The 23,693-nt window shown below is 41.6% G+C and overlaps 1 protein-coding gene across 1 annotated transcript in view; it reads left to right on the top strand.

Annotated features, from left to right (window-relative positions):
* Positions 1-255: 255 nt before the first annotated feature.
* Positions 256-23,693, top strand: part of LOC137632199 (selenoprotein K-like) — a 56,736-nt gene continuing 33,298 nt past the window's right edge. Inside the window, exon 1 of the mRNA XM_068364084.1 lies at positions 256-413. Coding sequence (XP_068220185.1) covers positions 395-413 — 19 coding nt within the window. The 5' untranslated portion in view covers positions 256-394. The remainder of the gene's footprint in view (positions 414-23,693) is intronic.

Below are 23,693 nucleotides of genomic sequence, written 5' to 3'. Positions count from 1 at the left end.
ATATATATGTAATGCGTGTTTCTTAAAAAATCCATAAAAGAAACTACAGAAATCAAATCGATCACTATATATCAACCAATGTATATTCATTGAAATACAGTGATTAATTTGATTTTTAGTCTCTTTTATGGACCTTTTAAAGAAACATGTTAAACTGCTAGACATTTTGAAAGAAGCATTACTACACTTGAAAGTGAGGACCAAATCGACAATATAGTTGCATCATAAGGAATTAATTCCACTGAAGAGAATTAGTAACTTCCATGACGTGTTTGTTTTCTTTTATGTCAAATCATCTAGAGGTTTCGTCTGCGTCGCCCTGAGTTACTTCCTACCCAGCAGCTCGATCCAATATCTTTCACTTAGTAGTTTTCGACCTGTGCTTGGCCTTAATATGTCTTATGTCAGTAGAGGTAAGGATATATAGAATACACGTACTGTAGAAATCTGGTTTGGTTGCTTCAGTAGCATGTATATTTAAGTTTATCTCCAAAATCGGCAAACACAGCTCATTTGTCAGATTAAAATCCACCCCTACCATTACCAATGAGCAATAACATCTTGGAGTATGTAAACGGACAAGTCAAATCACCATATTGTAGAATAATGGTCGGTAAATTCAAAGGTTAGACTATGGGTGCATTTGGCCATCGAAAATTTTCCCTATCTTACAATGTGTGTGTGAAATGAAATTAGATATACGATACTTTAATTTCTAGCCAAATACATGAACCATATATTTTTCCTACTCGCTATCTTGTATTTTATGCTTTTCTGACCTTTATTATTGTTGCGAACCACCCGTTTTTAAGAGTTTTTGGACCCCCTTCTATTAAGGCAATTATGGGGGACCCCCGTGGGAAACCTGGGAGTTTTGAGTGGGTAAATCTCATACACGAGTGATTTTCTGAAATAATAATGGTCAGAAATGCAAAATAAGGACAAGATAATCAATTGGTAAAATACATGGTTCATGTAAGTGGCTGAAAACAGGCCAAAACATTATTTAACACTTTTGAGATTTGTAAAAGGGCACAGAACCTAACAAACCCACCTAACCTAACCTAACCTAGTAGTTCCCAGGTCACAGCCCCTAGCTGGGGGGGGGGGTCACCTGGACTCCCCTTTCCAGGTTTTAAACCTTCCCAGGTCACAACTGCTAATTAACCAGACCCTCCTTCACAGGTAACAAACTAAAAGTAAATCACAAATAAATTCTTACATTGTGGTAAAGTATATCACAATTCCTTACCTTATGATTGACACCGTCTTATTTTTTTTTTTTTTTTTGGTCTTGGTAATCTTTACAGAAGCTTTGCAATAGAAAATGTGCTGGTCTTCCCTAATAATTAAGCCAGAGTCGGATCTTTGATTAATTATTTCTCGGTTATTTCTAATTTCACATGAGTAACAATACCTATACACTGAACAAAGACCATTTCCATCATATTCAATTGCCAACATAAATGAAATCACACTAAATTTTGAAATCGATTGATGGTGGTGAAGTTGAAACTGAAGGGGAAGTCGAGATAAAATGGCAGTTGTAGAACAACATCTGGGAACTTATGAGGAAGTACTTGCAAGCTTTTAATTGGTTTAAAAAGACACCCGACAGATATGTCACTGTTAAATGCACAGAAAGGAAGCATGCGCAATGAGTCCCCTTCAGTCTCTCAGATGTAAACAATATGCTAATCGACCGATACGTACGTTGTTATGCCCCAGCCCCTATTAAACATATAGAGAAAAATACCAAACTAGCCAGCACTCGTCCATTTCATATAGCGAATTCCAGTTTATCTAGAAATTAGAGTATATATTCACCATCATAATTCATCATCTTCATCTCCTCCTACGCCTATTGACGTAAAGGGCCTCTGTTAGATTTTGCCAGTTGTCTCTATCTTGAGATTTTAATTGAATACTACTCCATTCATCTTCTACTTTGTGCTTCATAGTCTTCAGCCATGTAGGCCTGGGTCATCCAACTCCTCTAGTGCATTGTGGAGCCAAGTTGAAAGTTTGGTGAACTAATCTCTCTTGTGGAGTGCGAATAGCATGCCCAAGCCATCTCCATCTAAACCTCATCATGACCTCATCCACATATGGCACTCGAGTAATGTATCTTATGGTTTCATTTCTAATTCTGTCCTGCCATTTAAATCCCAATAGCCCTCTGATGGCTTTGTTCTCAAATCTACGAAACCTATTGGAGATTGTTTCATTGTCATACCATGACTCATGTCCGTAGAGTAACACTGATCTTACTCAACTGATGTATACAGTAGTCTGATTTTTATATGTAATTTCAGGCAATTTGATTTCCAAATTTTACTCTACGTAGCCATTGTCTGATTTGCTTTTTCAATCTTTCACCAAACTCTAATTCTAAAGACCGTGTATTGGAGATCATAGTTGCCAAATACTTAAATAATTCTACCTCATTAAATATTTCTCCTTCCAACGATGTTTGATCGTCCACGGCATACTCCGTTCTCATCATCTCTTGTCTTTCTTCTCTTCATCTTCAGCCCAACCTCGTGTGATATTTCATGCATTCTGGTAAGCAAGCATTGCAAATCCTGTGGTGTTCTGCTAACAAGGACAGCATCATAATTACCGATGATGTATGCCACATTCCTCAAATGGATTTTGCTCTGTTGTGGCACGCTTCGCTCGCGAGCAAACTTAAGTCTCCCTGCTTCTTTGTTCTGGCTAGGGGTACAGGAATGAGTTGCGCATGTGAATCATGGGTCATTATTTCTGGGATATTTTTCAATTTTAGACAAGCAACATTGGCTATATTAGGCTATGATCGGACAGCGTTTTCATCATAATTGCTGAAATGGATGAATTTATATTGAATTTTGAAATAGATTGAACACCTCTGTGGGAGAAGACTTCTTACTGAAGTTTATTGGAACTGAAGTGTAGGTGGAAAAATATTGCCTCTAGTAAAACAACATTTTAGAATTTGTGAAGAAATATTTGGAAGCTCTTGAGTGGTTAAGAAAGGGATCTTGACGTAGGAAAAATCTATTTTTGGGTGAGATAGCCATGTCGTCCTGATGGAAGTTCTTTTAGGCAACTTTCTACAGTATAATATTTCTGAGATTGATATTACAAGAGAATTACCGTCGGGTATTATGCGATTCCAACCCCCGGAAACGACTATCCGAAGATATCGTGTATAATCAGGGACTTATCCTAAGATAACCATAAATATCTGCACCCCAAACAGACCTTACCCTGTCTAATCCACTAAGGGGTAGGATAATTAGGAGCCGTTATACATTATATCACCTTACGGTGCTCCTATACGATCCCGCTTCACCATTCCATGTCGCATTTGAGCTTGAGGGGTTAAAAAAGCCAAGTTATGGTTATGGCATACAAAAAACAGAATAGTTGGCAAAATTGAATGCAAGCAATGCATGCCCAGTAACCCCCCCCCCCATCAGTTTCAAGTTTCAAAGAAGTAAGCGATGAAATTAGACAATGAGATGCTGTTCTCATTTTAATCGATCAGTACATATTGATCGATTAAAATATGTAAGTTATTACGTCCCGGTCCCCATTAGTCATACCGAGAAAAAAGCCAATGTAGCTATTGTTCATTTCTTATAGCGAATTCCACTTTCACTAGATATTTAATGCATCATATATTAAACGAAATGAATCTGACTTGTATTTTTGACAGAAATGGGTAGCTTCACATGCAGGACTCCTTTTGAGAACAAGAAAAATAGGGGATCACATTTGGGAATTGGTGCATTTGGTGTGGGGAAAATACTTCAGTTAAAATACAATCATCTCATGTAACGTAACCACATCCACCTAACCTAATATTGGGTACTAGGACTGTCTTTCTAGGGTGTTATTAGAGAACAGTACATTACAAATTAAGACATTGGAACTCGCACAATTGAATAGAATTTTGCAAATAGGCTATTTTGAATCCCATATACTACTGTCATAAAACCTTATTAACCAAGTTACAAATTTTAATAAAGATATTTTTGTTTTGCTCCTATTGTCATCTTACACTTGCCATGGGAACTTTCTCCCTCCAGGCAGTATAGAAAAAAAATTGTGTGCTTTGGTCATAAGTTACTTGTTCAAACAGAATAAAGGGCCCTACATTTTATATTTTTATATTCTAAACCTCATAGTTATCTGTTTTCAGTATAGGAATGTATAATGTAATGAAAGCTCTTTTATTTATCTTGATAATAATGACAGGTAAGGGTAGAAACGTGATTTTGATATGTTTCGTCTGATAATGGGAAATGGAAGCATAGTCCAATGTTCGAACAGATGCTGGAGCGTAAAGCTACAACTTGCCCCTTTGTTAGATTTGTATATCAATGGTTTTTAAATATTAAACTTAGCCGGTGAATGTATAATAGCTGACGTCTCCGACGGCTCGACAGATTCCAAAAACTCGCGAGCGATCGCCGTGAAGGTTGTGGGTGTGACCACCAGCGCCGACTATCGGCCAGATACCGCAAATACTTGTAAACATCTCCAGTTCTTCTCTGTCGGTCTTGTCGACAAGTTGGTTCTACTCGCTTTATGACCAAGTTTTCTACCGAATTGGTGAAGTACTTGGTTTTGGTTTTATTGCTTTCGCCGTGTTGGATTATTCAATACTATCTTCAAAAGAAATGCTTTTGAAAGGAGAGGAAAAGTGTTTTGCCCTTGCTTTTTTTTTTTTTTTATCTCTGGTTTTTCCATAGAGTAAAGATGGCCGACCCTTCCCTCAGTGTACGGAAGTGTGTTTGAGGCTTTTAGTAATTATTTTATCACGTTATAAATTATTGTTGATATTTATAGATTTTCCTCTATATATTTTATATCTCACCCGCCTTTATTAGGCCTCTTCGATTAGCTTTCCATTTATACTAAACATCAAGATAAATTTTATGTTTTGTTTATATGCGGCCGTTACCTATTCCTTGTAGGCGGTCCTAACTTGGAAACCGAAGTTAAACAACGTTGAGCCCATTCAACTTTTATTTTCGTTAAGTTTATCAATTGCTCTGTAAGAGTTATGAAATGAATATTTTTTAGAAAATATTTTAAGAAATATATTCTTTGAATAGTCTTCGTGCTTTTTTTTTTTTTCAAAGATGAACTAACGTTTGGTTTATTTATGCTACGCAGTTTGCGCTCTATCGTTACGATAGAGAAAGAGAGAATCACGGTTTCACTTTGCAGAAAGAGTAAATCGATTTTGACGTTTTGTTCATTCTTTCAAACTGAAGTGTTTTAGATACTAATTTAAAGGAATTTGTTAATTTTCAATTTCTTAGTCCTTTCAGTTTTTTCCTTTGGTCAAATAACCTGTTTATTGACAAAGGGTGAGTGGGCAATTCTCTTGTGTGTGACGAGAGAGAGAGAGAGAGAGAGAGAGAGAGAGAGAGAGAGAGAGAGAGAGAGAACAATCCGATCTTTATTCTCGTCCCAAGTCTCTGTACAAGGAGTTTGGGAGCGAGTAACGTTGTTCTCGATTCAGTTTTTTACTCTCGTCCCAAGTCTCTGTACGGGGAGAGAGGATAAAACGTTTTTAGTTTTTATTCTCGTCCCAAGGCACTGTACGGTGAGAGATTGAAAACGTAGTCTTTAGTGAACTTGTGTTTAGTCTCCTCCCCTGTCACTGATCCTTTTTAACTTTATTTCCGTTTTATTCGATATATATGTTTACTGATTTTTGCATGTGTGTTTCATTTTGTACTAATGTGCTTACATTATACGACTCATTTCGCAATTATAACCTTTTGATGTAAGGGAGAATTGCGTGCTTCAGGTAGAAATCAGTTTTATTCATGCCTAATGTGAAATTATTGAAAAATACGATATCAGTGAAGTAAGTGCAAAAAACATGTTCTGTGTTGCGGAGGGTTCGTTTGTTCGTGCTTGTCGCTCCCTTAGTCCGAGACCTCTTTCAGGCTCCCCTGCACCAGGGAGAAGTAATGTCGTAGGACTTAAGGGGACGAGAGGCTTTAACCAACGTACAGACGTTCCCTCTTTGGTATCGGACGTTTCTCGTCAAGATCGCCCTTACCATAAGACGGGTAAGACTGTGTTCTCCTTGTCATCCGAAGACTTTTCGCAAAAGAAACCTTGGCGCAAGGTTTCTAGACCCTTGAAGCGAAAGTCAGTCCCTTCAGGACAGGTCCAGCGTCCTGGCTGTGGCCATTGGGACAGCTCTGACCCTTTGCAGTCGTCGGAAGACTGTTCGCCTATTAAACGCAAGTGTAACATGGGGTCCGAGGGTCGCGGTAAAGGCAATGTTTTGCCAACACAGACGTTACCGTCGTCTCGGCCCGTTCCGACTCCCGTTGATCATAAATGGGTTGTCCTGCAGGACATGCAGACTAAGCTTGCCTCCCTTATGGAGAAGTATGACGTTGAGCAGGTTCATGATGAACCTTCGATTTTTAGTCGCCGTTACGCTTAACGAGACTCTGGCCGTCAGCCGCCCAAACGGGCATTTACTCGTCCGTTTGACGTTAGTGCTGACGTTTCTTGTACTTTGAAACGTAATGTCAGTAGTTTTTCACGTCAGTCACGTGACATGGATCCTCCCTCGCTGCAGTCTCGTGTTGACTTTCAGCCGCTGCCGCAGTCTCGTGTTGACGTTCAGCCGCTGCCGCAGTCTCGTGTTGACGTTCAGCCGCTGCCTCCGCAGCCCCGACCGGACGTTTGCCGACCGGCTCAGTTGCCTCGACTTGACATTGAGCGTCAATCACCGGAGTCGAAGGTTGTTTTGCCTGCTCAGTCTATGCAGTCAAGGCAGTTCCGACGTGACGTCGAGCGTCAATCAACTTCAGTTGTTGTTGTTGGTCAGTCACAAGGATTTCAGTCCTTTCAGCAGCGGCGTGACGTCGCTTCCTCTACTGTTACTGCTGCTCCTTTGCTTGTTGACATTGCCTGTCAAGCGTTGCCGCCGCGGCAGGTCTCTCCTTTTCATGAGACTCGGCAATTGTCGGACGAGGTTCCTTCAGATGAGGAAGTTGCTGATCCTCCTCCTACTGATATTCCTTTGGGGACTTTGTCAGACGGAGAGGAGCCTAAAGCTGCTCAGCCCTCTATGGACTTTAAAAAAATCATGCTGATTTTTAAGGATCTTTGTACGGACCATTTTGTAACTGCTGCCCCTCGTTCGCCTTCGTCAGAGTTTACGCTAGGTCTAGCTACTTCGAAGCCGTTGTTTTCTAAGCTAGTGCTCTCTCGCTCTTCTAAGAGAGCTTTACGTTTGCTAGGCGACTGGTTGATCACCAGGTGGAGTTTGGGGGAGACAGCCTTTGCTTTCCCTCCTTTTAAACTGGCTTCTAGAGTGAGCGTCTGGTATGACACGGGAGAAGTTCTCGGCTTGGGAGTTCCTGCCTCTGCCCAGATAGACTTCTCAAACCTCATAGACTCTCCCCGTCGCCTGGCCATGAGACGCTCCAAGATTTTATGGTCGGCTTCAGAGCTAGACCATCTCCTGTTAGGAGTTTTTTCGAGCGTTTGAAGTTTTTATTTGTTGGATTGGTCCCTGGGAGCCTTAAGTAAGAAGGTCTCTCCAGCTGTCAATGTATTGCAGTACAATTATGTCATGCATGAACAAGGCTATCAGGGATGGCTCCAATGATCTGACAGCCACGTTCTCTGCAGGAACAAGGCTATCAGGGATGGCTCCAATGATCTGGCAGCCACGTTCACTGCAGGAGTACTTAAGATGTAAGTGCGCTCAATATGTTCATTGTCAAGACAAACTTCTCGATGAAGACTACCAAATCTGTCTTGGCAGCAGTAAGGGAAGGCGACTGGATGGTCTCTCTCGACCTTCAGGATGCATACTTCCACATCCCGGTTCATTCAAACTTTCAACAACATCTGAGGTTTGTGGACGGGAAAGTAATGTACCAATGTCGAGCACTGTACTTCGGCCTCATTCCTGCTCCTCTTAGTTTTACAAGGCCCTTGCAAAATGTAGCAAGCTTTCTACATTTTTTGAGGATTCAGAGCCTCCCTTTATTTTGACGACTGGCTAATCAGGGCATCGTCATTATATCACTGTCTGGAGAGCCTCTAATGGACATTAGACCTAACCAAGGAGCTAGGTCTCATAGTGAACGTAGAGAAGTCGTAACTTACAGTACCCCATCCCAGACTATTCTTTATTTGGGAATGGAGATACAGTGTCTGATTTTTCGGGCCTTTTCGTCTCCCACAAGAATGGAACAAGCTCTGTTAAAAGTCCTTCACTTGCAAGAGAAAAACAGTTGCTCTGTAAGAGTTTGAACTAGCCTCGTGGGAACTCTTTCATCACTGGAGTAGTTTATCTCTCTGGGGAGACTCAACCTATGTCCTCTCCAATTTCACCTAAACCATTGGAACAAGGAGAAGGGCTTAGAGAGTATCTCTTTCCCAATCTCCAACTCAGTCTAGACATGTCTGACTTGGTGGGACAGCAACATCAGTCTTCGAGAAGGTCTTTCTCTTGCGATCAAGAACCCAAACCATGTGTTGTATTCAGAGGCATCAGATTTGGGTTAGGGAGCTCCACTGGACAGTCTGGAATGCTCGGGTCTTTGATCCACGGATCAGAAGGAACTCCATTTAAGGCAAGTAACATCTCTCCTTTGGCGAGATTTGTCCAAGGAAAAATGAATGTCTTGGCGGACTGCTTCAGCAGAAGAGGACAAGTCATCTCCATGGAGTGGACGTTGCATAAGACTGTGTGCGAGAAGCTATGGATGACATGGGGTCAACCCACCATAGATCTTTTTGCGACTTCTCTGATAAAGAGGCTCTCGACTTACTGCTTTCCAGTTCCAGATCCAGAGGCAGCCCACATAGATGCTTTCCTGCTGGACTGGTCTCACCTGGACGTTTATGCCTTTCCACCTTTCAAGATCCTAAACAAGGTGCTGCAGGAGTTCACCTCTCACGAAGGGACCAGGTTGACATTGGTTGCTCCACTCTGGCCCGCGAGAGAGTGGTTCACAGAGGTACTTCAATGGCTGGTAGACATTCCAAGGAGTCTGCCTTTAAGGATGGATCTCTTACGACAGCCCCTCGTAAGGAGTCTTCATCAAAGCCTCCCCGCGCTTCGTCTGACTGCCTTCAGACTATCGAAAGACTCGCAAGAGCTCGAGGATTTTCGAAGGAGGCAGTCAGAGCGATTGCGAGGGCTAGGAGAGCATCTACCATCAATGTCTACCAGTCGAAGTGGGAGGTCTTTAGAGACTGGTGCAAGTCATCATCCATTTCCTCTTCCAGTACCTCTGTAGCCCAAATTGCAGACTTTCTCCTGCATCTGAGAAATGTTCGCGCCCTCTCTGCTCCCACTATTAAGGGCTACAGGAGCATGTTGGCTTCTGTGTTCAGACATAGAGGCTTAGATCTGTCCAATAATAAAGATCTCCAAGATCTCCTTAAGTCCTTCGAGACCTCTAAGGAGCGTCGTATGGCAACTCCTGGGTGGAACTTAGACGTGGTCCTAAGGTTCCTAATGTCCAACTGGTTTGAGCCATTACATTCAGCCTCCCTGAAGGATCTCACCCTCAAGACGCTTTTTTTGGTGTGCTTGGCTTCGGCTAAAAGGGTCAGTGAGATCCATGCCTTTAGTAAAAACATCGGCTTCTCTACAGATAAAGCCACATGTTCGCTTCAGCTTGGTTTCTTGGCCAAAAATGAACTGCCTTCTCGTCCTTGGCCTAAATCTTTTGATATACCTTGCCTATCAGAGATCGTAGGCAACGAGGTTGAAAGAGTACTGTGTCCAGTTAGAGCTCTTAAGTTCTATTTAGCTCGTACCAGATCCTTACGAGGTGGATCTGAGGCTTTATGGTGCTCCGTTAAGAAGCCCTCATTGCCTATGTCTAAAAATGCTTTATCGTATTTTATTAGATTTTTAATCCGAGAGGCTCATTCTCACTTAAGTGAAAAAGATCGTTGTTTACTTAAGGTCAAGACGCACGAAGTAAGAGCGATAGCAACTTCCGTGGCCTTTAAGCAAAACAGATCTCTGCGAAGTATTATGGACGCGACCTTTTGGAGGAGCAAGTCGGTGTTCGCTTCATTTTACTTAAAAGACGTCCAGACTCTTTATGAGGACTGCTACACACTGGGTCCATTCGTTGCAGCGAGTGCAGTAATGGGTGAGGGTTCTACCACTACATTCCCTTAATCCCAATATCCTTTTAATCTTCTCTTGAAATGTTTTTAATCTTGTCTTGGGTTGTACGGAAGGCTGAGAAGTCTTTCGCATCTTTTTTGATTTGGCGGGTGGTCAAATGTCGTTTCTTGAGAGCGCCCAGATTAAGGGTTTTGATGAGGTCCTGTTGTATGGGTGGTCGCCCTGGATATAACAGCTCCTGGGAGTCTTTCAGCGTCCTGAGAGGATGGCTGGGCTTCGTGAGGAAAGCGGACTAATAAGGCAGAGTAATCGTCAGAGTCAGCTTCCTTACCAGGTACCTATATTTAATTGGGTTTTGTTTTGATATAATTGTCAAAAACTCTAAGCATATGCGCCTTTATTGTATTAATACTGGTCTCTACCCACCACCATGGGTGTGAATCAGCTATTATATATTCACCGGCTAAGTTTAATATTTAAAAATGATATTTCTGGGCTCGAACCTGTGCCGCCCAGTGAATAAGCTCCATTTAGCACTTATTCTTAGGTAATTTACTGCTAAATATACCAGAGAAAAAATGTAAAGGAGTGCTAGGTTAACTAGCTCGCTCACCTATTGGTGTCGGTATAAAATTGGGCGTATATTCCAGAGGTCCCGCACTATTTAGATTAATCCACGACAGAGAACCCCAATAGAGGAGAGCCGTTCAACCTCACTCGGTACTACTACAATGCATCCGCTCAGAACCCAACTCCTTAGCACCCAAAGTTTGGGGACTCCAAGGGAGAGGAGCTGGGAGGGTTCACTGGGCGGCACAGGTCCTTCGCCCAGAAATAGATTTTTCCTACGTCAAAATCCCTTTTCTGGGCTCGAACCTGTGCCGCCCAGTGAATCTATACAAGAGAAAAATGTCACCAAACTTGCAAAATAAAGGAAAAAACATAAGCGTAAGAGAAAAACAGGATGCTTTAATCAGAGATGAGTACCAAAAAACAATTATAAGGGTATCTTAAATATGAACATAAATCCAATAAGGTAGGTATAATAATGCCGTGAGTGATAATATATACAGATACTCAGGAGCATAAAATTTACAAATATAATAACAGTATTCAGGTGCGCGACCAACGAATACAATAGGGTATAAATGAGGCAGGTAAGAGGGAGAGATAAAGAGTCAAGGCATTAACCTGTGAGTTACTCGTGAGTAACTACGCTCCCTGCGGCTACTGTAGAAAATTTTAGGGCTTCCAAATGTTTAAGGTAGTGTTTCTTGAACACTGACGGTGATTTCCACCCTGTATACCTGGAAAGGTCTGTAAAATTCATGTGGTGAAAGAAGTTCACCGAGGTGGCAACCGCCCTGATATCATGTGCAAGAGGAAAAGAGTCAGGGTTAGCTTGTTTAATAAAATACAAAATTTGTTGCCTGATCCCTTTAATAGTAATGGTACCACCTTGTTCTCTAACGAATAGAGGCCCCGAGGAGTTAGAGGAGGTCCGGGATAGATAAGACCTAAGAGTAGTGACAGGGCACAGCGACGGATCTTGCGTGAGGGGAACAATTTTCCAGGAGGTCCATCTGTTTTGAGGGTCTTCATTCTTAGCCAAAAAGAATTTGTTAGGAGAAAGAAGGACCTCTCCTGAAGGCAGAAAGTCAATATGACCCGGGTCTCTCGACAAGGCTGCCAATTCAGAAATTCTTGCCCCGGAAGCCAAGCTCACTAGGAAAAGTGTTTTCCTGAGAAGGGGCATGTAACCACAAGAACTGTTAATGGTATCAGAAGCCAATTTGAGTACGTCATTAAGGAACCAGGTCACCGGGGTAGGACGAGTAACCGGTTTCAGTCTGGCACAAGCTTTCGGAATTGAAGCTAACAAAGAGTCGGTTAAGTCTATGTTAAAACCCACTAGGAAGATCTTTTTCAGAGCCAATTTAATAGTGGTGATAGTATTGGCTGCCAGACCTGATTCTAATAAAGATCTAAAGAAAGTGATTGTAAGGTTCAAGTTCATACAGTTCACGTCTGAGTCTATTAAAAATTTTGCCAACTTTTTAACTGCAGAGTCATACTGACGGATGGTGGAATCCCGTTTATCCGATTCTAGGAACAAGGTGTTTTGAGGATCAATATTGGCACCATGCATAGCCGCAAATTTCATAAAGTCCATAAAGTTAGGGCGCTCTGAATGTTTGAGAAAGCGTACACAACATGTGTTTGTACTATCTGAGACAGAACCGGATTGGGTATCGGGCGAGGGTATAATCTCAACTCCCGCAGGAGAGGATACCAGTTGCTCTTGGGCCAGTTGGGTGCGACCAAGGCTACTTGTCCCTTGAAGGATCTCAGTTTGTCTAGAACTTTCAGCAAAAGATTCACCGGGGGAAAGAGATAAATCTTTTCCCAGTTGTCCCAATTCTGTGACATGGCGTCTGTGGCGTAAGCCTGAGGGTCTAGATTGGGAGCCACATATACTCTCAATTTGTGGTTGGATTCCGTGGCGAAGAGGTCCACTTGGAGACCGGGAACCTGAGAGAGAATCCACCGAAATGACTTTAGATCGAGTGACCATTCCGATTCTAGAGGGGAGGTCCGGGACAGGGCGTCTGCCACTACATTCCGGACTCCCGCCAGGTGGACAGCTGAAAGATGCCAACGGTTCGAGGCTGCTAGGGAGAATATGGCTACTAGAACATGGTTCAGAGGCCCTGACTTTGACCCGCCTCTGTTGAGGCAGCGGACCACCACTTCGCTGTCGAGGACCAGACGAAGGTGTTGTTTCTTGGGAAGAGCGAGACGTTTCAGGGTTAGAAGAACTGCCATGGCCTCTAGCACATTGATGTGAAAATGGCGGAACAAGGGAGTCCAAAGACCTTGAACTTTCTTGAGCTGAGAATAGCCGCCCCAACCTGATAGGGATGCGTCTGTGTGAATGATTAATTCCGGAGGCGGAAATCGAAGGGGAACTGACTTTGACAGACTGTTTGCTCTTGTCCAAGGAAGAAGTCTTTCCCGTAGAATGGGAGGAAGGCGGACTTTCCTGTCCCGGAGCTTCCGGTTCGCCCTCGAACGCCAGACACGATTGATATCTTTCAATTTTGCCTTCAGAAGAAGATCCGTCACTGAGGCAAACTGAAGGGACCCCAGAATCTTCTCTTGGATTCGTCTGGAACTTACTTTGTCTTTGAGAAAGCGTTTGGTGTTCCTTGCAATCTCTAACCTCTTGGGTCTGGGAAGACACAGAGTATGAGATATAAGATCCCATTGCAGGCCGAGCCATTGGAACTTCGATTTTGGAAGAAGACGGGACTTCTTGAAGTTGATCTGGAAGCCTAGAGATTGAAGTAAAATCCAGCTTGGTACTTAACTTAGACGGTGTCTCCTGGGAAACCGACGAAGAAGCCATAATTCACTAGAACATATCCAAAATCGAGAGCACCAGAAAAATGCGGGTTACTTTGATCGTTGTGCTAAAAGGAGTTGGGTTCTGAGCGGATGCATTGTAGTAGTACCGAGTGATTCACTGGGCGGCACAGGTCCTTCGCCCAGAAATAGATTTTTCCTACGTCAAAATCCCTTTTTGATTATAAAATAAATTTTTGAATATACTTACCCGGTTAATATATAAATTAAAGGCCCTCCCTTCCTCCCCGATAGAGACCTAGGGGACTGAGAAGAACTGGAGATGTTTACAAGTATATGCGGTATCTGGCCGATAGTCGGCGCTGGTGGTCACACCCACAACCTTCACGGCGATCGCTCGCGAGTTTTTGGAATCTGTCGAGCCGTCGGAGACGTCAGCTATTATATATTCACCGGGTAAGTATATTCAAAAATTTATTTTATAATCAAAATATCATTTTATTCAGTTAATTATACAATATTTTGAAGTATTATGATAGAAATGTCATTTATTTTGTTGTTGATCTGTTTTATCATCCTACGTTGAGCAAGATTGAATTTGGAACATATATGTGGTCATATGTGAATTAGTCAAAATTATATAAACTTAATAAACACCAGCGCATGGGGCTAATACATAGCAAAACATGTTCTGCTTCCCAGAACTCAAGAGCAGTAGATGATTTTAAATTGTGACCGCATGGATCATTGGCGGAACAAAAATCGATTGAACTACGTTATAAGTTATGTAATGAAATAACGCCCACGTGGCTAATGCTTGTAGTGAAACACCTTCCTCTTGGCAGAGCATTGGAACAATGAGATATTTAAATCCCAAGCGAAGCAAGCTACGGTGGAGCAAAGATCATTGAATAATTAAATAGTGGTAAATATTGTGTGCCAGCATACAGGTCAATATGCTCATTTAATTAAGAAGATATTTTTTAGAACGTTTGAACGTGGTTTTTTATTACTTCGACCAGTGATTGCAACGAAGTTTAAACAAGTTAATATAAATAACATAAAATAAGACTAGTACACAGTGTATTTTAAGGTTATTTATGATAATACTTAGCATAACCTGATAGCTTTTCAAATATGGTAGTCGACCTACCGTATCTCAAGAATTGAATTTCCATCAGAAATTATTATCTAAAAGTTTCAGATCACTATAAAGTAAACCAAGTAACAGCCTTAATTTCTTCAAACCATTTATTTTACTATTCTATAATTTTCCCAATATTTCCTGTACTTCCTGTGGGGGGTACGATGTCATACTTCAGAAACCTTCATTAAATCTTCTATGGCCTTAAGCTATGCCTATTTTTCTTATCATTTTCTTATTAATGTGTTCTAGCACCATACCCATCACTGAATGACATACTGTACTGGTACACGATACAGAAGCTCACACCCTAGCTACCTGTGCTGGTTTTTTACAAGAATGAGTACAAACACAACCTATAGGAATAAAGGGTGCCACCTTTCTTTCCACTGGATGTCTAGACTTCTGTGTCCCCTCGGGAGAGAAAGAATAGTTACGCAAGAGGGAAAGAACTACCTGAATTCAAGCCCAGTGAAGGGGATCAGTACTGTTTAGCTACCACGAGCACTAGTTCTCTTATGAGACCAAGCCATTGCTCCTCACCTGCCTTCAGACGTTCGTGAGACGCTTCGGTAACTCCATCATGGTGGCCCGTCAATTCAGCGAGCGGCTCCACTTGAAACAGGGATCCGATGTAAGACTTGAGCATGCCGAACACTTTCTCAGGTCCAGAGTCACCTACCATGAAAGCTGCTTTTAGGATCAGTTTGGCAGAGGCTTACTCAACCTTCAGTTGGTTGCAATCATATACTTTGCCTCTACCTGAAACTTTGCAATCCCAAACAGCTAGAAGGCAAGGAACTTAATGAATTTGAAGCCAATGTCCCAGTGAGCCTTTGGATCCAGAAGGAAGACTTTTACAGTCAACTGGAGTCTAGTGTCAGACTTTCTTCCCCTTCAAAGGAAGACAGGAAATACTGTATGGTTTTCCATCGGAAGAGGACTTCTGCTCAGTGAATGGGGAGGATTCAGTCCATAGCTAAAGACTGCTTTTTACCCTAGGGGATCATGCTCAACTTTCTGATGCCTTTTAGAATAAGATACAGTACCTCTTGTATTTTCTAGATATTCAGCTTATCCTGTCTCTCCGTGAGGCTATGCTTGAAGACCAAAGAATTTAATCTCCCTTTTTATAATAGGAGAATCAGGCTCAGCTGCATGGCTAGGCACAAATAGAGAACCAAAGTATGCTGATAACACATCAAACATTCTTTTCAGGAAACAGAGGGAAGTACAGTAACGCAGTAATTTTGGCATCAATGACCTTAGATGTCAGGATGCCAGATAACTCGTAATCAATCAATCAATCCTGCATGACTAAAAACTTCCAACTGAACGGTAACAACATACTCGGAATCTTCCTTCATCATGTAGGAACCTGTTATACACTGGCTCCCACACCAACAATTACTCTAGGATTATGGTAAGTAGCGAGCAATTTCCTTCCCTTCTGGTTTCCGTGGAATTGGAAATGCGGGATGATAGGACTTGGTGGTAATTCAAGTAACTCTCAAGGTCTGGCACTCAAGCCATAGAGTTCCTTCTCAACCAGAATGTTTTCCTGTGGGGAAATTGTTTTCTGAAGAAGTGTGACGCTGTCTTAGCGAGATGGTGTAGACTGCTGTTTCCTAGAGATGCTACAGTTCTTAGGAACTCTGAGTTTATCAACTCTCCTTCTCTCTTTCCATTCTTGGACATGACTAAAGCTATCGAGAAGTTAGAGAGACTGGAACAGAGCCTCATAGTCAGCAGAGCAGTGGCACCAAGGTTGCCCTGCCCTCAGAAATGCCTGCCCAGTCAGAAGAAACTTGGCTCTCATGTCCCAGGGGGGGAAGGAAACATGATGCCCTTGAAATATACCCACTGGGAAGTTGAAAGTTGCCCTTCTGTTTTTTTCCGTCCATCGGTTAAACAGGACTTGAGTACTTCTATCTCAGTCTAGAAAGGCTACAAGCCTTTCTGGAAAAGATAAGAAATCAGGGTACTTCTATCCCAGTCTAGAAAGGCTACAAGCCTTTCTGAAAAAGATAAGAAATCAGGGTACTTCTATCCCAGTTTAGAAAGGCTACAAGCCTTTCTGGAAAAGATAAGAAATTATTTAATGATAAAGATCTTAAGAGCAGTAAATCGCTTTTACCCCTCCCCTGTCAGGGATCCTGACAAGGGGGATTACGAGAAGAGGCTCAGTCCAGATATTCCTCCCGAGGAGTTATGATATCACCGAATAAAAGCGGTCCTGACTACCTATGAGTACTGACTGGGTATGACTAGTAGATCTATGCCCTTCCATACTTCCTAACAAAGCTTGGCTTAAAATGATATTCTTGCCATGAATCATTCAACTTTGCCAGATTGCTTGTTAGCACCATTTTCAGATGGTACTATGGTAACGGCCAATGTCCTCCTCCCTCACATCTGGTATACAAGACCAGAAGATACAAGGAAGTCAGATGTACATCTCGGTTTACAGTATTACAAATAAGAGACGATCATCGGGTCTGGATCCTCTCACAATGAGCTCGAAGAAACCTCCAGACTGAATCAAGATCACTCTTAGACCAGTTGCAATGAGCTTGCTTGACATGTCACAAAATTCTAACTGTCTTCCGTGGGAAGAGTTATTCAACAAACGAGGTTCATCCAGGTCAAAAGGAACCCTTATTAGGCTGATTCTAGTATGGAGCATTCCAGGACCTTGTTACCTTGGTTAAGGACCGCTTCACAATTTGGAAAACATTTCCTAGGGCTTTTATGAAGGTTCAGATATAATATAGATCTTTAACCAGGCTCATACTAAAGTTCCTTGCCCGAAGGAACTATCAATATCCTCGTTACTAAGGTTTCTGGTGGACGGAATGGTCTCATAGGAATAATCCCGCCCTTTACTATTGAGTGGGGAAGAAGGGTTTTTTCATCATCTTCTAAGATTATCCTCGCAATCTCGGTCAGAAGGGACAAAGTTAAGGATCTAACTACCCTTTATTCTGACTTAATTTTCCATCCAAGTAAACAAGCCTACAGTACTTGCATGGTCTCCTTCCTCCGGAAACCCAACGAAGAAAATGCTGGAGAATTTTACGTGAAGTTCTCTTGAGCTTGCCTCTCAAAAATCCAAGGATGGACAGAGTGGTCCAAACCTCGCAAGCATCTCTTTCAAGAAGTCCAGGGACGAATTGTGTTCCCCCGCATCCCTGTCTAGGGATACTAAGGATGTTCTGTGGATGCCCTCATATCACAAGCAAAGCTCTTCTTCCTAAATATGGATGCCTTCTGGCTAAGTCCTAACATGAAGTTTACTATGTCAGGGGAAGAGTCGTTAGGAAACACCCCCCCCCGCACTGATAACATATCAGAAAGCAGCCACCATGCCCCATATTTGGTTCAATGAACAATGAAGATCCAGGCTAGAAAAGATCTCAGATTAACTCTTTCACGATAGATATTGTCTTTCAAAGAAGTTGCTGGTCATTCAAATAACTAGTTATTTTGTTCCGTAGAGCAGTGCGAATTTTTGATAGATCAAATATCTGAGACATGTCACTCCTCCTTTTGTGTTCAAGAGCTCTGGACGCTCTGGAAGAAGGTAGTAGGTGATGCTTCCTTTCTCGAAGTATATAGAAACCTATGCATCTTCAGTGTAAGCATTGCTAGTGACCCCCCTCGAGCACATGATCTAGATGGGCTTACTGAAACCCTAGCATTCTGTAAAACCACTTGATTATACTAGTCTCCAAAATGTGTTGTTTGTGAGCTTATGATCGCTCTGAGAAAATGTATTTAGGAGCTCAGTCTCTTTATGGTAGAGGGAAACTATCATAAAAGTCGATTTATCCTCAGGGGAAGCATTGTTAGGGACCCCCCCACCCCTCGGGCATATAGTATGATCTAGATGGGCTTGCCGCAACCTTAGCATTCTGCAAAACCACTTAATTATACTAGTCTTCAAAACCACATTGTTTGTGAGCTTTTGATCAGTCTGATAGAATGTATTCAGTAGCACCGTCCCTTTTTGATAGAGAGAAACTATCATAAGAACCTATTTATCCTCAGGGTAAGCTTTGTTAGGGATCCCTCCCCCTCGAGTATACACTAATCTAGATAGGCTTGCCACAAACTTAGCATTATGCAAAACCACTTGATTATACTAGCCACCAAAACCAAGTTGTTTGTGAGCTTTTGATCACTCTGATAGAATGTGTTCAGTAGCATCATTCCTTTTTGATAGAATGAAACTATCATAAGAACCTATTTATCCTCGGGAAGCGTAGCTAAGGACCCCTCCCTCGAGCATGTGATACATGTGAGTATGCCACAACCATAGCATTCCGTGAAACCACGAATTGATACATGTCTCCAACTTGGTGTATAGAAAAGAAACCCACCATTGGTCATTTACCTTAAAGATGGCAAATTGAAGTCATTGGACATTCTCTTAGTGGGCTTGGTGGTGTCATCACTATTACTGTATGACCTAACTTGACAGTTTTCACTGGACATGTGCCAGTTCCAAAATCAGACCTCATTACTCCAACATTCTTGGCTAAAAAGATGAGGTGTATAATGATCTTCATTGGACTTGAAGCCTGCACTGGGGTTTTTCATCCCAATGCATGAAAAGTGTGCCTTGATTTCTTTATTTATTTATAAAATAAAAAATTGACCTCCTGTTTATTAGGTAACACTTGATGTTCATACCACTTCACTACTGGTGAAGATTACCTTTTGATAACTGAATGAGCAGCCTTGCCTAGTAATGAGGTGGCTCCTCCGTTCTCTGGCGGTTCTCTTAGGTCACTCACTATTACAGTATTATTTTTTACTGTATCAAAGAAGGTTTTTATCTCTTAAGAATCGTAAGTTTGTGCCTACCTTTTATGAGCTGGCTACAATATTCTCTATGATTCGCGTTGATCTCTTGCTATTACAGTGCTGTACGTATAGTTATTAGATCTTCTAGAGACGAAGGGTTTACCTCTTCACTTCACAGAGACTTCTTCCCTCCTAAGGAAGACTCCCATATAAATGACTCGGAAGTTTGTATCCGCATAGGTATTAACTACAAATTTTATATAATTTGTATACAAAAACCGGCGTCATTTATCAAAGGTTACGTCTCAGCTGCCCCATAAGTCTTTGACCAGGTGAGTGTTGTGAGGAAAACCTGTGAGCAACTTCCCGCTTGCTCCTTGCACTTGCTCTGCATTTACCCAGCATGAAGCATGGCGCAATCAACCAAATTTTGATTGCCCGGTTGTAGTAAACATACCATATCTCCCGTGTCATAAGACGCTACAATTGGTAAGACGCACCCTTATATTAGCAAGACAGTTTTAGAAAAAAAAAATTGAGGATTTTAAAAGCCTTTTAGTCATGGACTCTAGTGAGATTATTGTCTGGCACAGTAACTTTTCTTATTTTGGGTGTATTATGGAATGTTTAAATTAATATTAATTAGCTATATGCTGATTATCCCAATTTTATTTACATATGTATATAAGAAACCACTAAACCAGTCGTCGTTTCTACTACAACTACATGTTTAGTAATAGTGTTTGGTGTTTCAAGTGTTGTTGACATTAGTGTTGCTAAAGGTTCATAAAATTTTGGTAAAGAGGTAAAATTCTAGTGATATTTCGAAAATTCCTCATATAGCCTGTAAGTTTTCACATAAAAATTAATTCTTGATTAAAGAAATCTAGAAATTCATTTTAGGTGGAATACTTTTGCTACTGTTTATGTGATTCTAGGTCTAGTTACTTTTCTGCCTACTTGGTAATACTGCACTCAACTAACAGAGAAGTTTTTTCCAAGGTCGTATTCAGCAACTGTCTGTTTGTATTATTTTGGAACTCAGGCAACAAAGTCATTGACAATATATTGCTTTATCACAAAATATCAACAATATATGAGAAAATAGATATATACTGCATAAACAACTAATATATCATTGCGTCTTCTGCTACGGGACAACTTTTCTTGTAGAAGGGGGGTTCGCGAGTCATCAGCTGATTACCGAAACAAACATAATTTGCTACTGTACTTCATTAAATGAAGTGCAATATAAAAATAACTGAATTTATTACTTATGAATGACAATTGTAGATTTATATTCTATCTCTCGTGAGTTTGAATGCTTGTATGTCAATAGTTGAGTGTTTGAGGGTTGTCAAATTCCCTTATACAACTTTTTCTCAAGTGTTAAGACGCATGGTGATTTTGGGGGACATTTTTCGTTGAAAAAGGTGCGTCTTATGATACGGGAAATACGGTAATTATTAGTAACCACGCATAAATGACTCAGGTTGTATAGTTAGAAATAATACAAATTTTATAAAATTTGTTGTATTGACTATACATTCTGACAGCATATCCTCCACAGATATAGGTTTTTCAATATTTAACTTAGCCGGTGATTATATAGCTGCAACTCTGTTGCTCGACAGACAACTCTACGGAAAAACTCGCCAGCGATCGCTACACAGGTTGCGGGTGTGCCCAACAGCGCCATCTGTCGACCAGATACCCAGCTCTCAATGTAAACAAAGACTCAATTTTCTCTCTGTCGAGGTGTCGACAAGACGTACTTTACTCGCTGTTGCTAAACGAGTTTTTCACATCTATTTGGTGAAGTACTATATTCTAGTTTTGAGCTTTCGCTATGCAGGTGTTTTATCTTCATCTTAAATCTTGAACTCGTTTTGGATAGATTTAATTATGGTGACAAAGAGAGTATGGACTTTCTTTCACTTTTAAATGGCCGACCCTTCCCTTAGACGGAAGTGTGTTTAGGCTTTTAGTAATTATCTTATCACGTTATAGATTTTCCTCTATATATTTTATATCTCTCCGCCTTTATTAGGCCTCTTCGATTAACTTTCCATTTATTATAAACATATAAAAATAAATTTTAATGTTTTGTTTATATGCGACCTTTCCTGAGAGTAGGCGTTGAGCCCTTTATATCGTAATTAGCTTTTAAAGAGCTAAGGATTTAAAACTTTTTAAATGTAATATTTTATGAAAGAATTTCTTTGATAGTCTTCGTACTGTTTTCAAAGATGAACTAACGTTTAGTTTATTTATGCTACGCAGTTGTTGACGTTCAGGACGTTCAACATGCGCTCTATCGTTACGATAGAGAGAGAGTGTATCACGGTTTCACTTTGCAGTAAGAGTAAATCGATTCTGACGTTTTGTTCATTCTTTCTTAGCTTAAATGTTTTAAATTCTATTTTAAAGGAACTTTTTATTTGAAAAACCTTTCAGTTTTTTCCTTTAGTCAAATAACATGTTTTTTGACGAAATATAATTGGGCTCTTCTCTTAGGTGCGAAATCAAGAGAGAAAGAGAGAGAGAGATAGAGACGGAGGGAGAGAGAGGAGAGAAAACGTTCCGTTCAAGCGGGTAACGTTGTTCTCGAGTTACTCTCGTCCCTAGTCGCTGTACGGGGAGGAAGAATAAAACTTTTTTAGTTTTTTATTCTCGTCCCCAGGCTATGTGCGGTGAGAGATTGAAAACGTAGTTTATATGAACTAGTGTTTAGTCTCTTTCCCAGCCACTGATTTTTTTCTGGTATTAATGAGCTTGCATTATATGACTGATTTTGCAATTACTACCTTTTAATGAAGGGTAGAATTGCGTGTTTCAGGTAGAAATCAGTAAAAGTTTCGATTTCAGTGAAATAAGTGCAAAACAGAAAATCGAAGTGATAAAGTGATATGCGCAAAGTGTTACAGTGTTGCGTCCGAGGGTTCGTCTGTTCGTGCCTGTCGTTCACCTAGTCCGGGACCTCTTGCATGCTCCCAAGCCCAGGGGAGAAGTAATGTCAAACGACTTATGGGTTCGAGAGGCCTTGATCAACGAACAGACGTTTTCCCTCTATGGTATCGGGTGTATCTTACCAAGATCTCCCCTACCATAAGACGAGAGAGACGTTGTTTCTCCTCGTCATCCAAAGGCTTTTCGCATAAGAAACCTGTCACAAGGTTTCGAAGCCCTTAAGCGAAAGTCAGTCCTTTCAGGACAGGCCCAGCGTCCTGGTTACAACCATTAGGACAGCTCTGACCCTATGCAGTCATCGGATAACTGCTCGCCGCCTAACAAAAGCGTAACACAGACTCCGAGAGAGTTTTTTTGTTGGCAAAGTGTTGCGGTCACAGACGTTACCCTCGTCTCTTACCACAACCATTTCCGTTGATCCTTAATGGGTTGTATGGCAAGACATGCAGTATATGCTTGCCTCCCTTATGGAATACTATTCTGCCGATTAGTCCGTTGAGTCTAGCCATTTATCTCATCGATATCCTGGCTTTCAGCCAACCTAACGTTCCTTTGTGCTTACTGTTGACGTTGGCGTAGCTTAGTCTCGTCAGTCAGGTTGTTTAGAACCACACTCGATGCGGTCTCGTGTGGTTTTTCAGCCGCATTTGGACGTTAGGCCACTTGCTGATGCCCCTAGTTGACGTTCAAGACGTTCACTAACATCGGAGTTGACTTGTTTTGACGCTGTGCGTCAACCTCCGCATTCTAGAGTTGTTTTGACTGCTCAGTCTAGGCAGTCAAAGCAGTCTCGAGTGGACGCTGTGCGTCCTCACGCACCTGTTGTGGTTGACAGTTCAGTTGTTGACAGTTCACAGACTGTCAAGCAGTTACATGACGTTGCGTTCTGGTTCGCTACTAATGCACCAGTGAGTGTGGACTCTGCTTGTAAAGCATTGCCACCACGGTAGGTCTCTCCCTTGCTTGAGACTCAGCTTTTATCGGACAAGGTTCCTGTAGATGAGGAAGTTGCTGTTCCCCCTCCTACTGATATTCCCTTGAGGACTCTGTCAGATGGAGAGGAGCCTAAAGCTGCTTAGCCCCCTATGGACTTCAATTAAATCATGATGATTTTTTTTAAGGATCTTTGTCCGGATCTTTTTGTAACTGCTGCTCCTCGTTCGCCTAAACGTCAGAGCTTACACTAGGCCTAGCTACTTCGAAGCCGTTGTTTTTAAGCTAGTGCTCTCTCGCTCTCCTAGAGAGCTTTACGTTGGCTAGGCGACTGGT

The sequence above is a fragment of the Palaemon carinicauda genome, chromosome 41, assembly GCF_036898095.1.
Source record: "Palaemon carinicauda isolate YSFRI2023 chromosome 41, ASM3689809v2, whole genome shotgun sequence".
NCBI lineage: Eukaryota > Metazoa > Arthropoda > Malacostraca > Decapoda > Palaemonidae > Palaemon > Palaemon carinicauda.
Note: the sequence above shows the minus strand (reverse complement) of the source record. Positions and strands in the feature narration are given on the sequence as shown.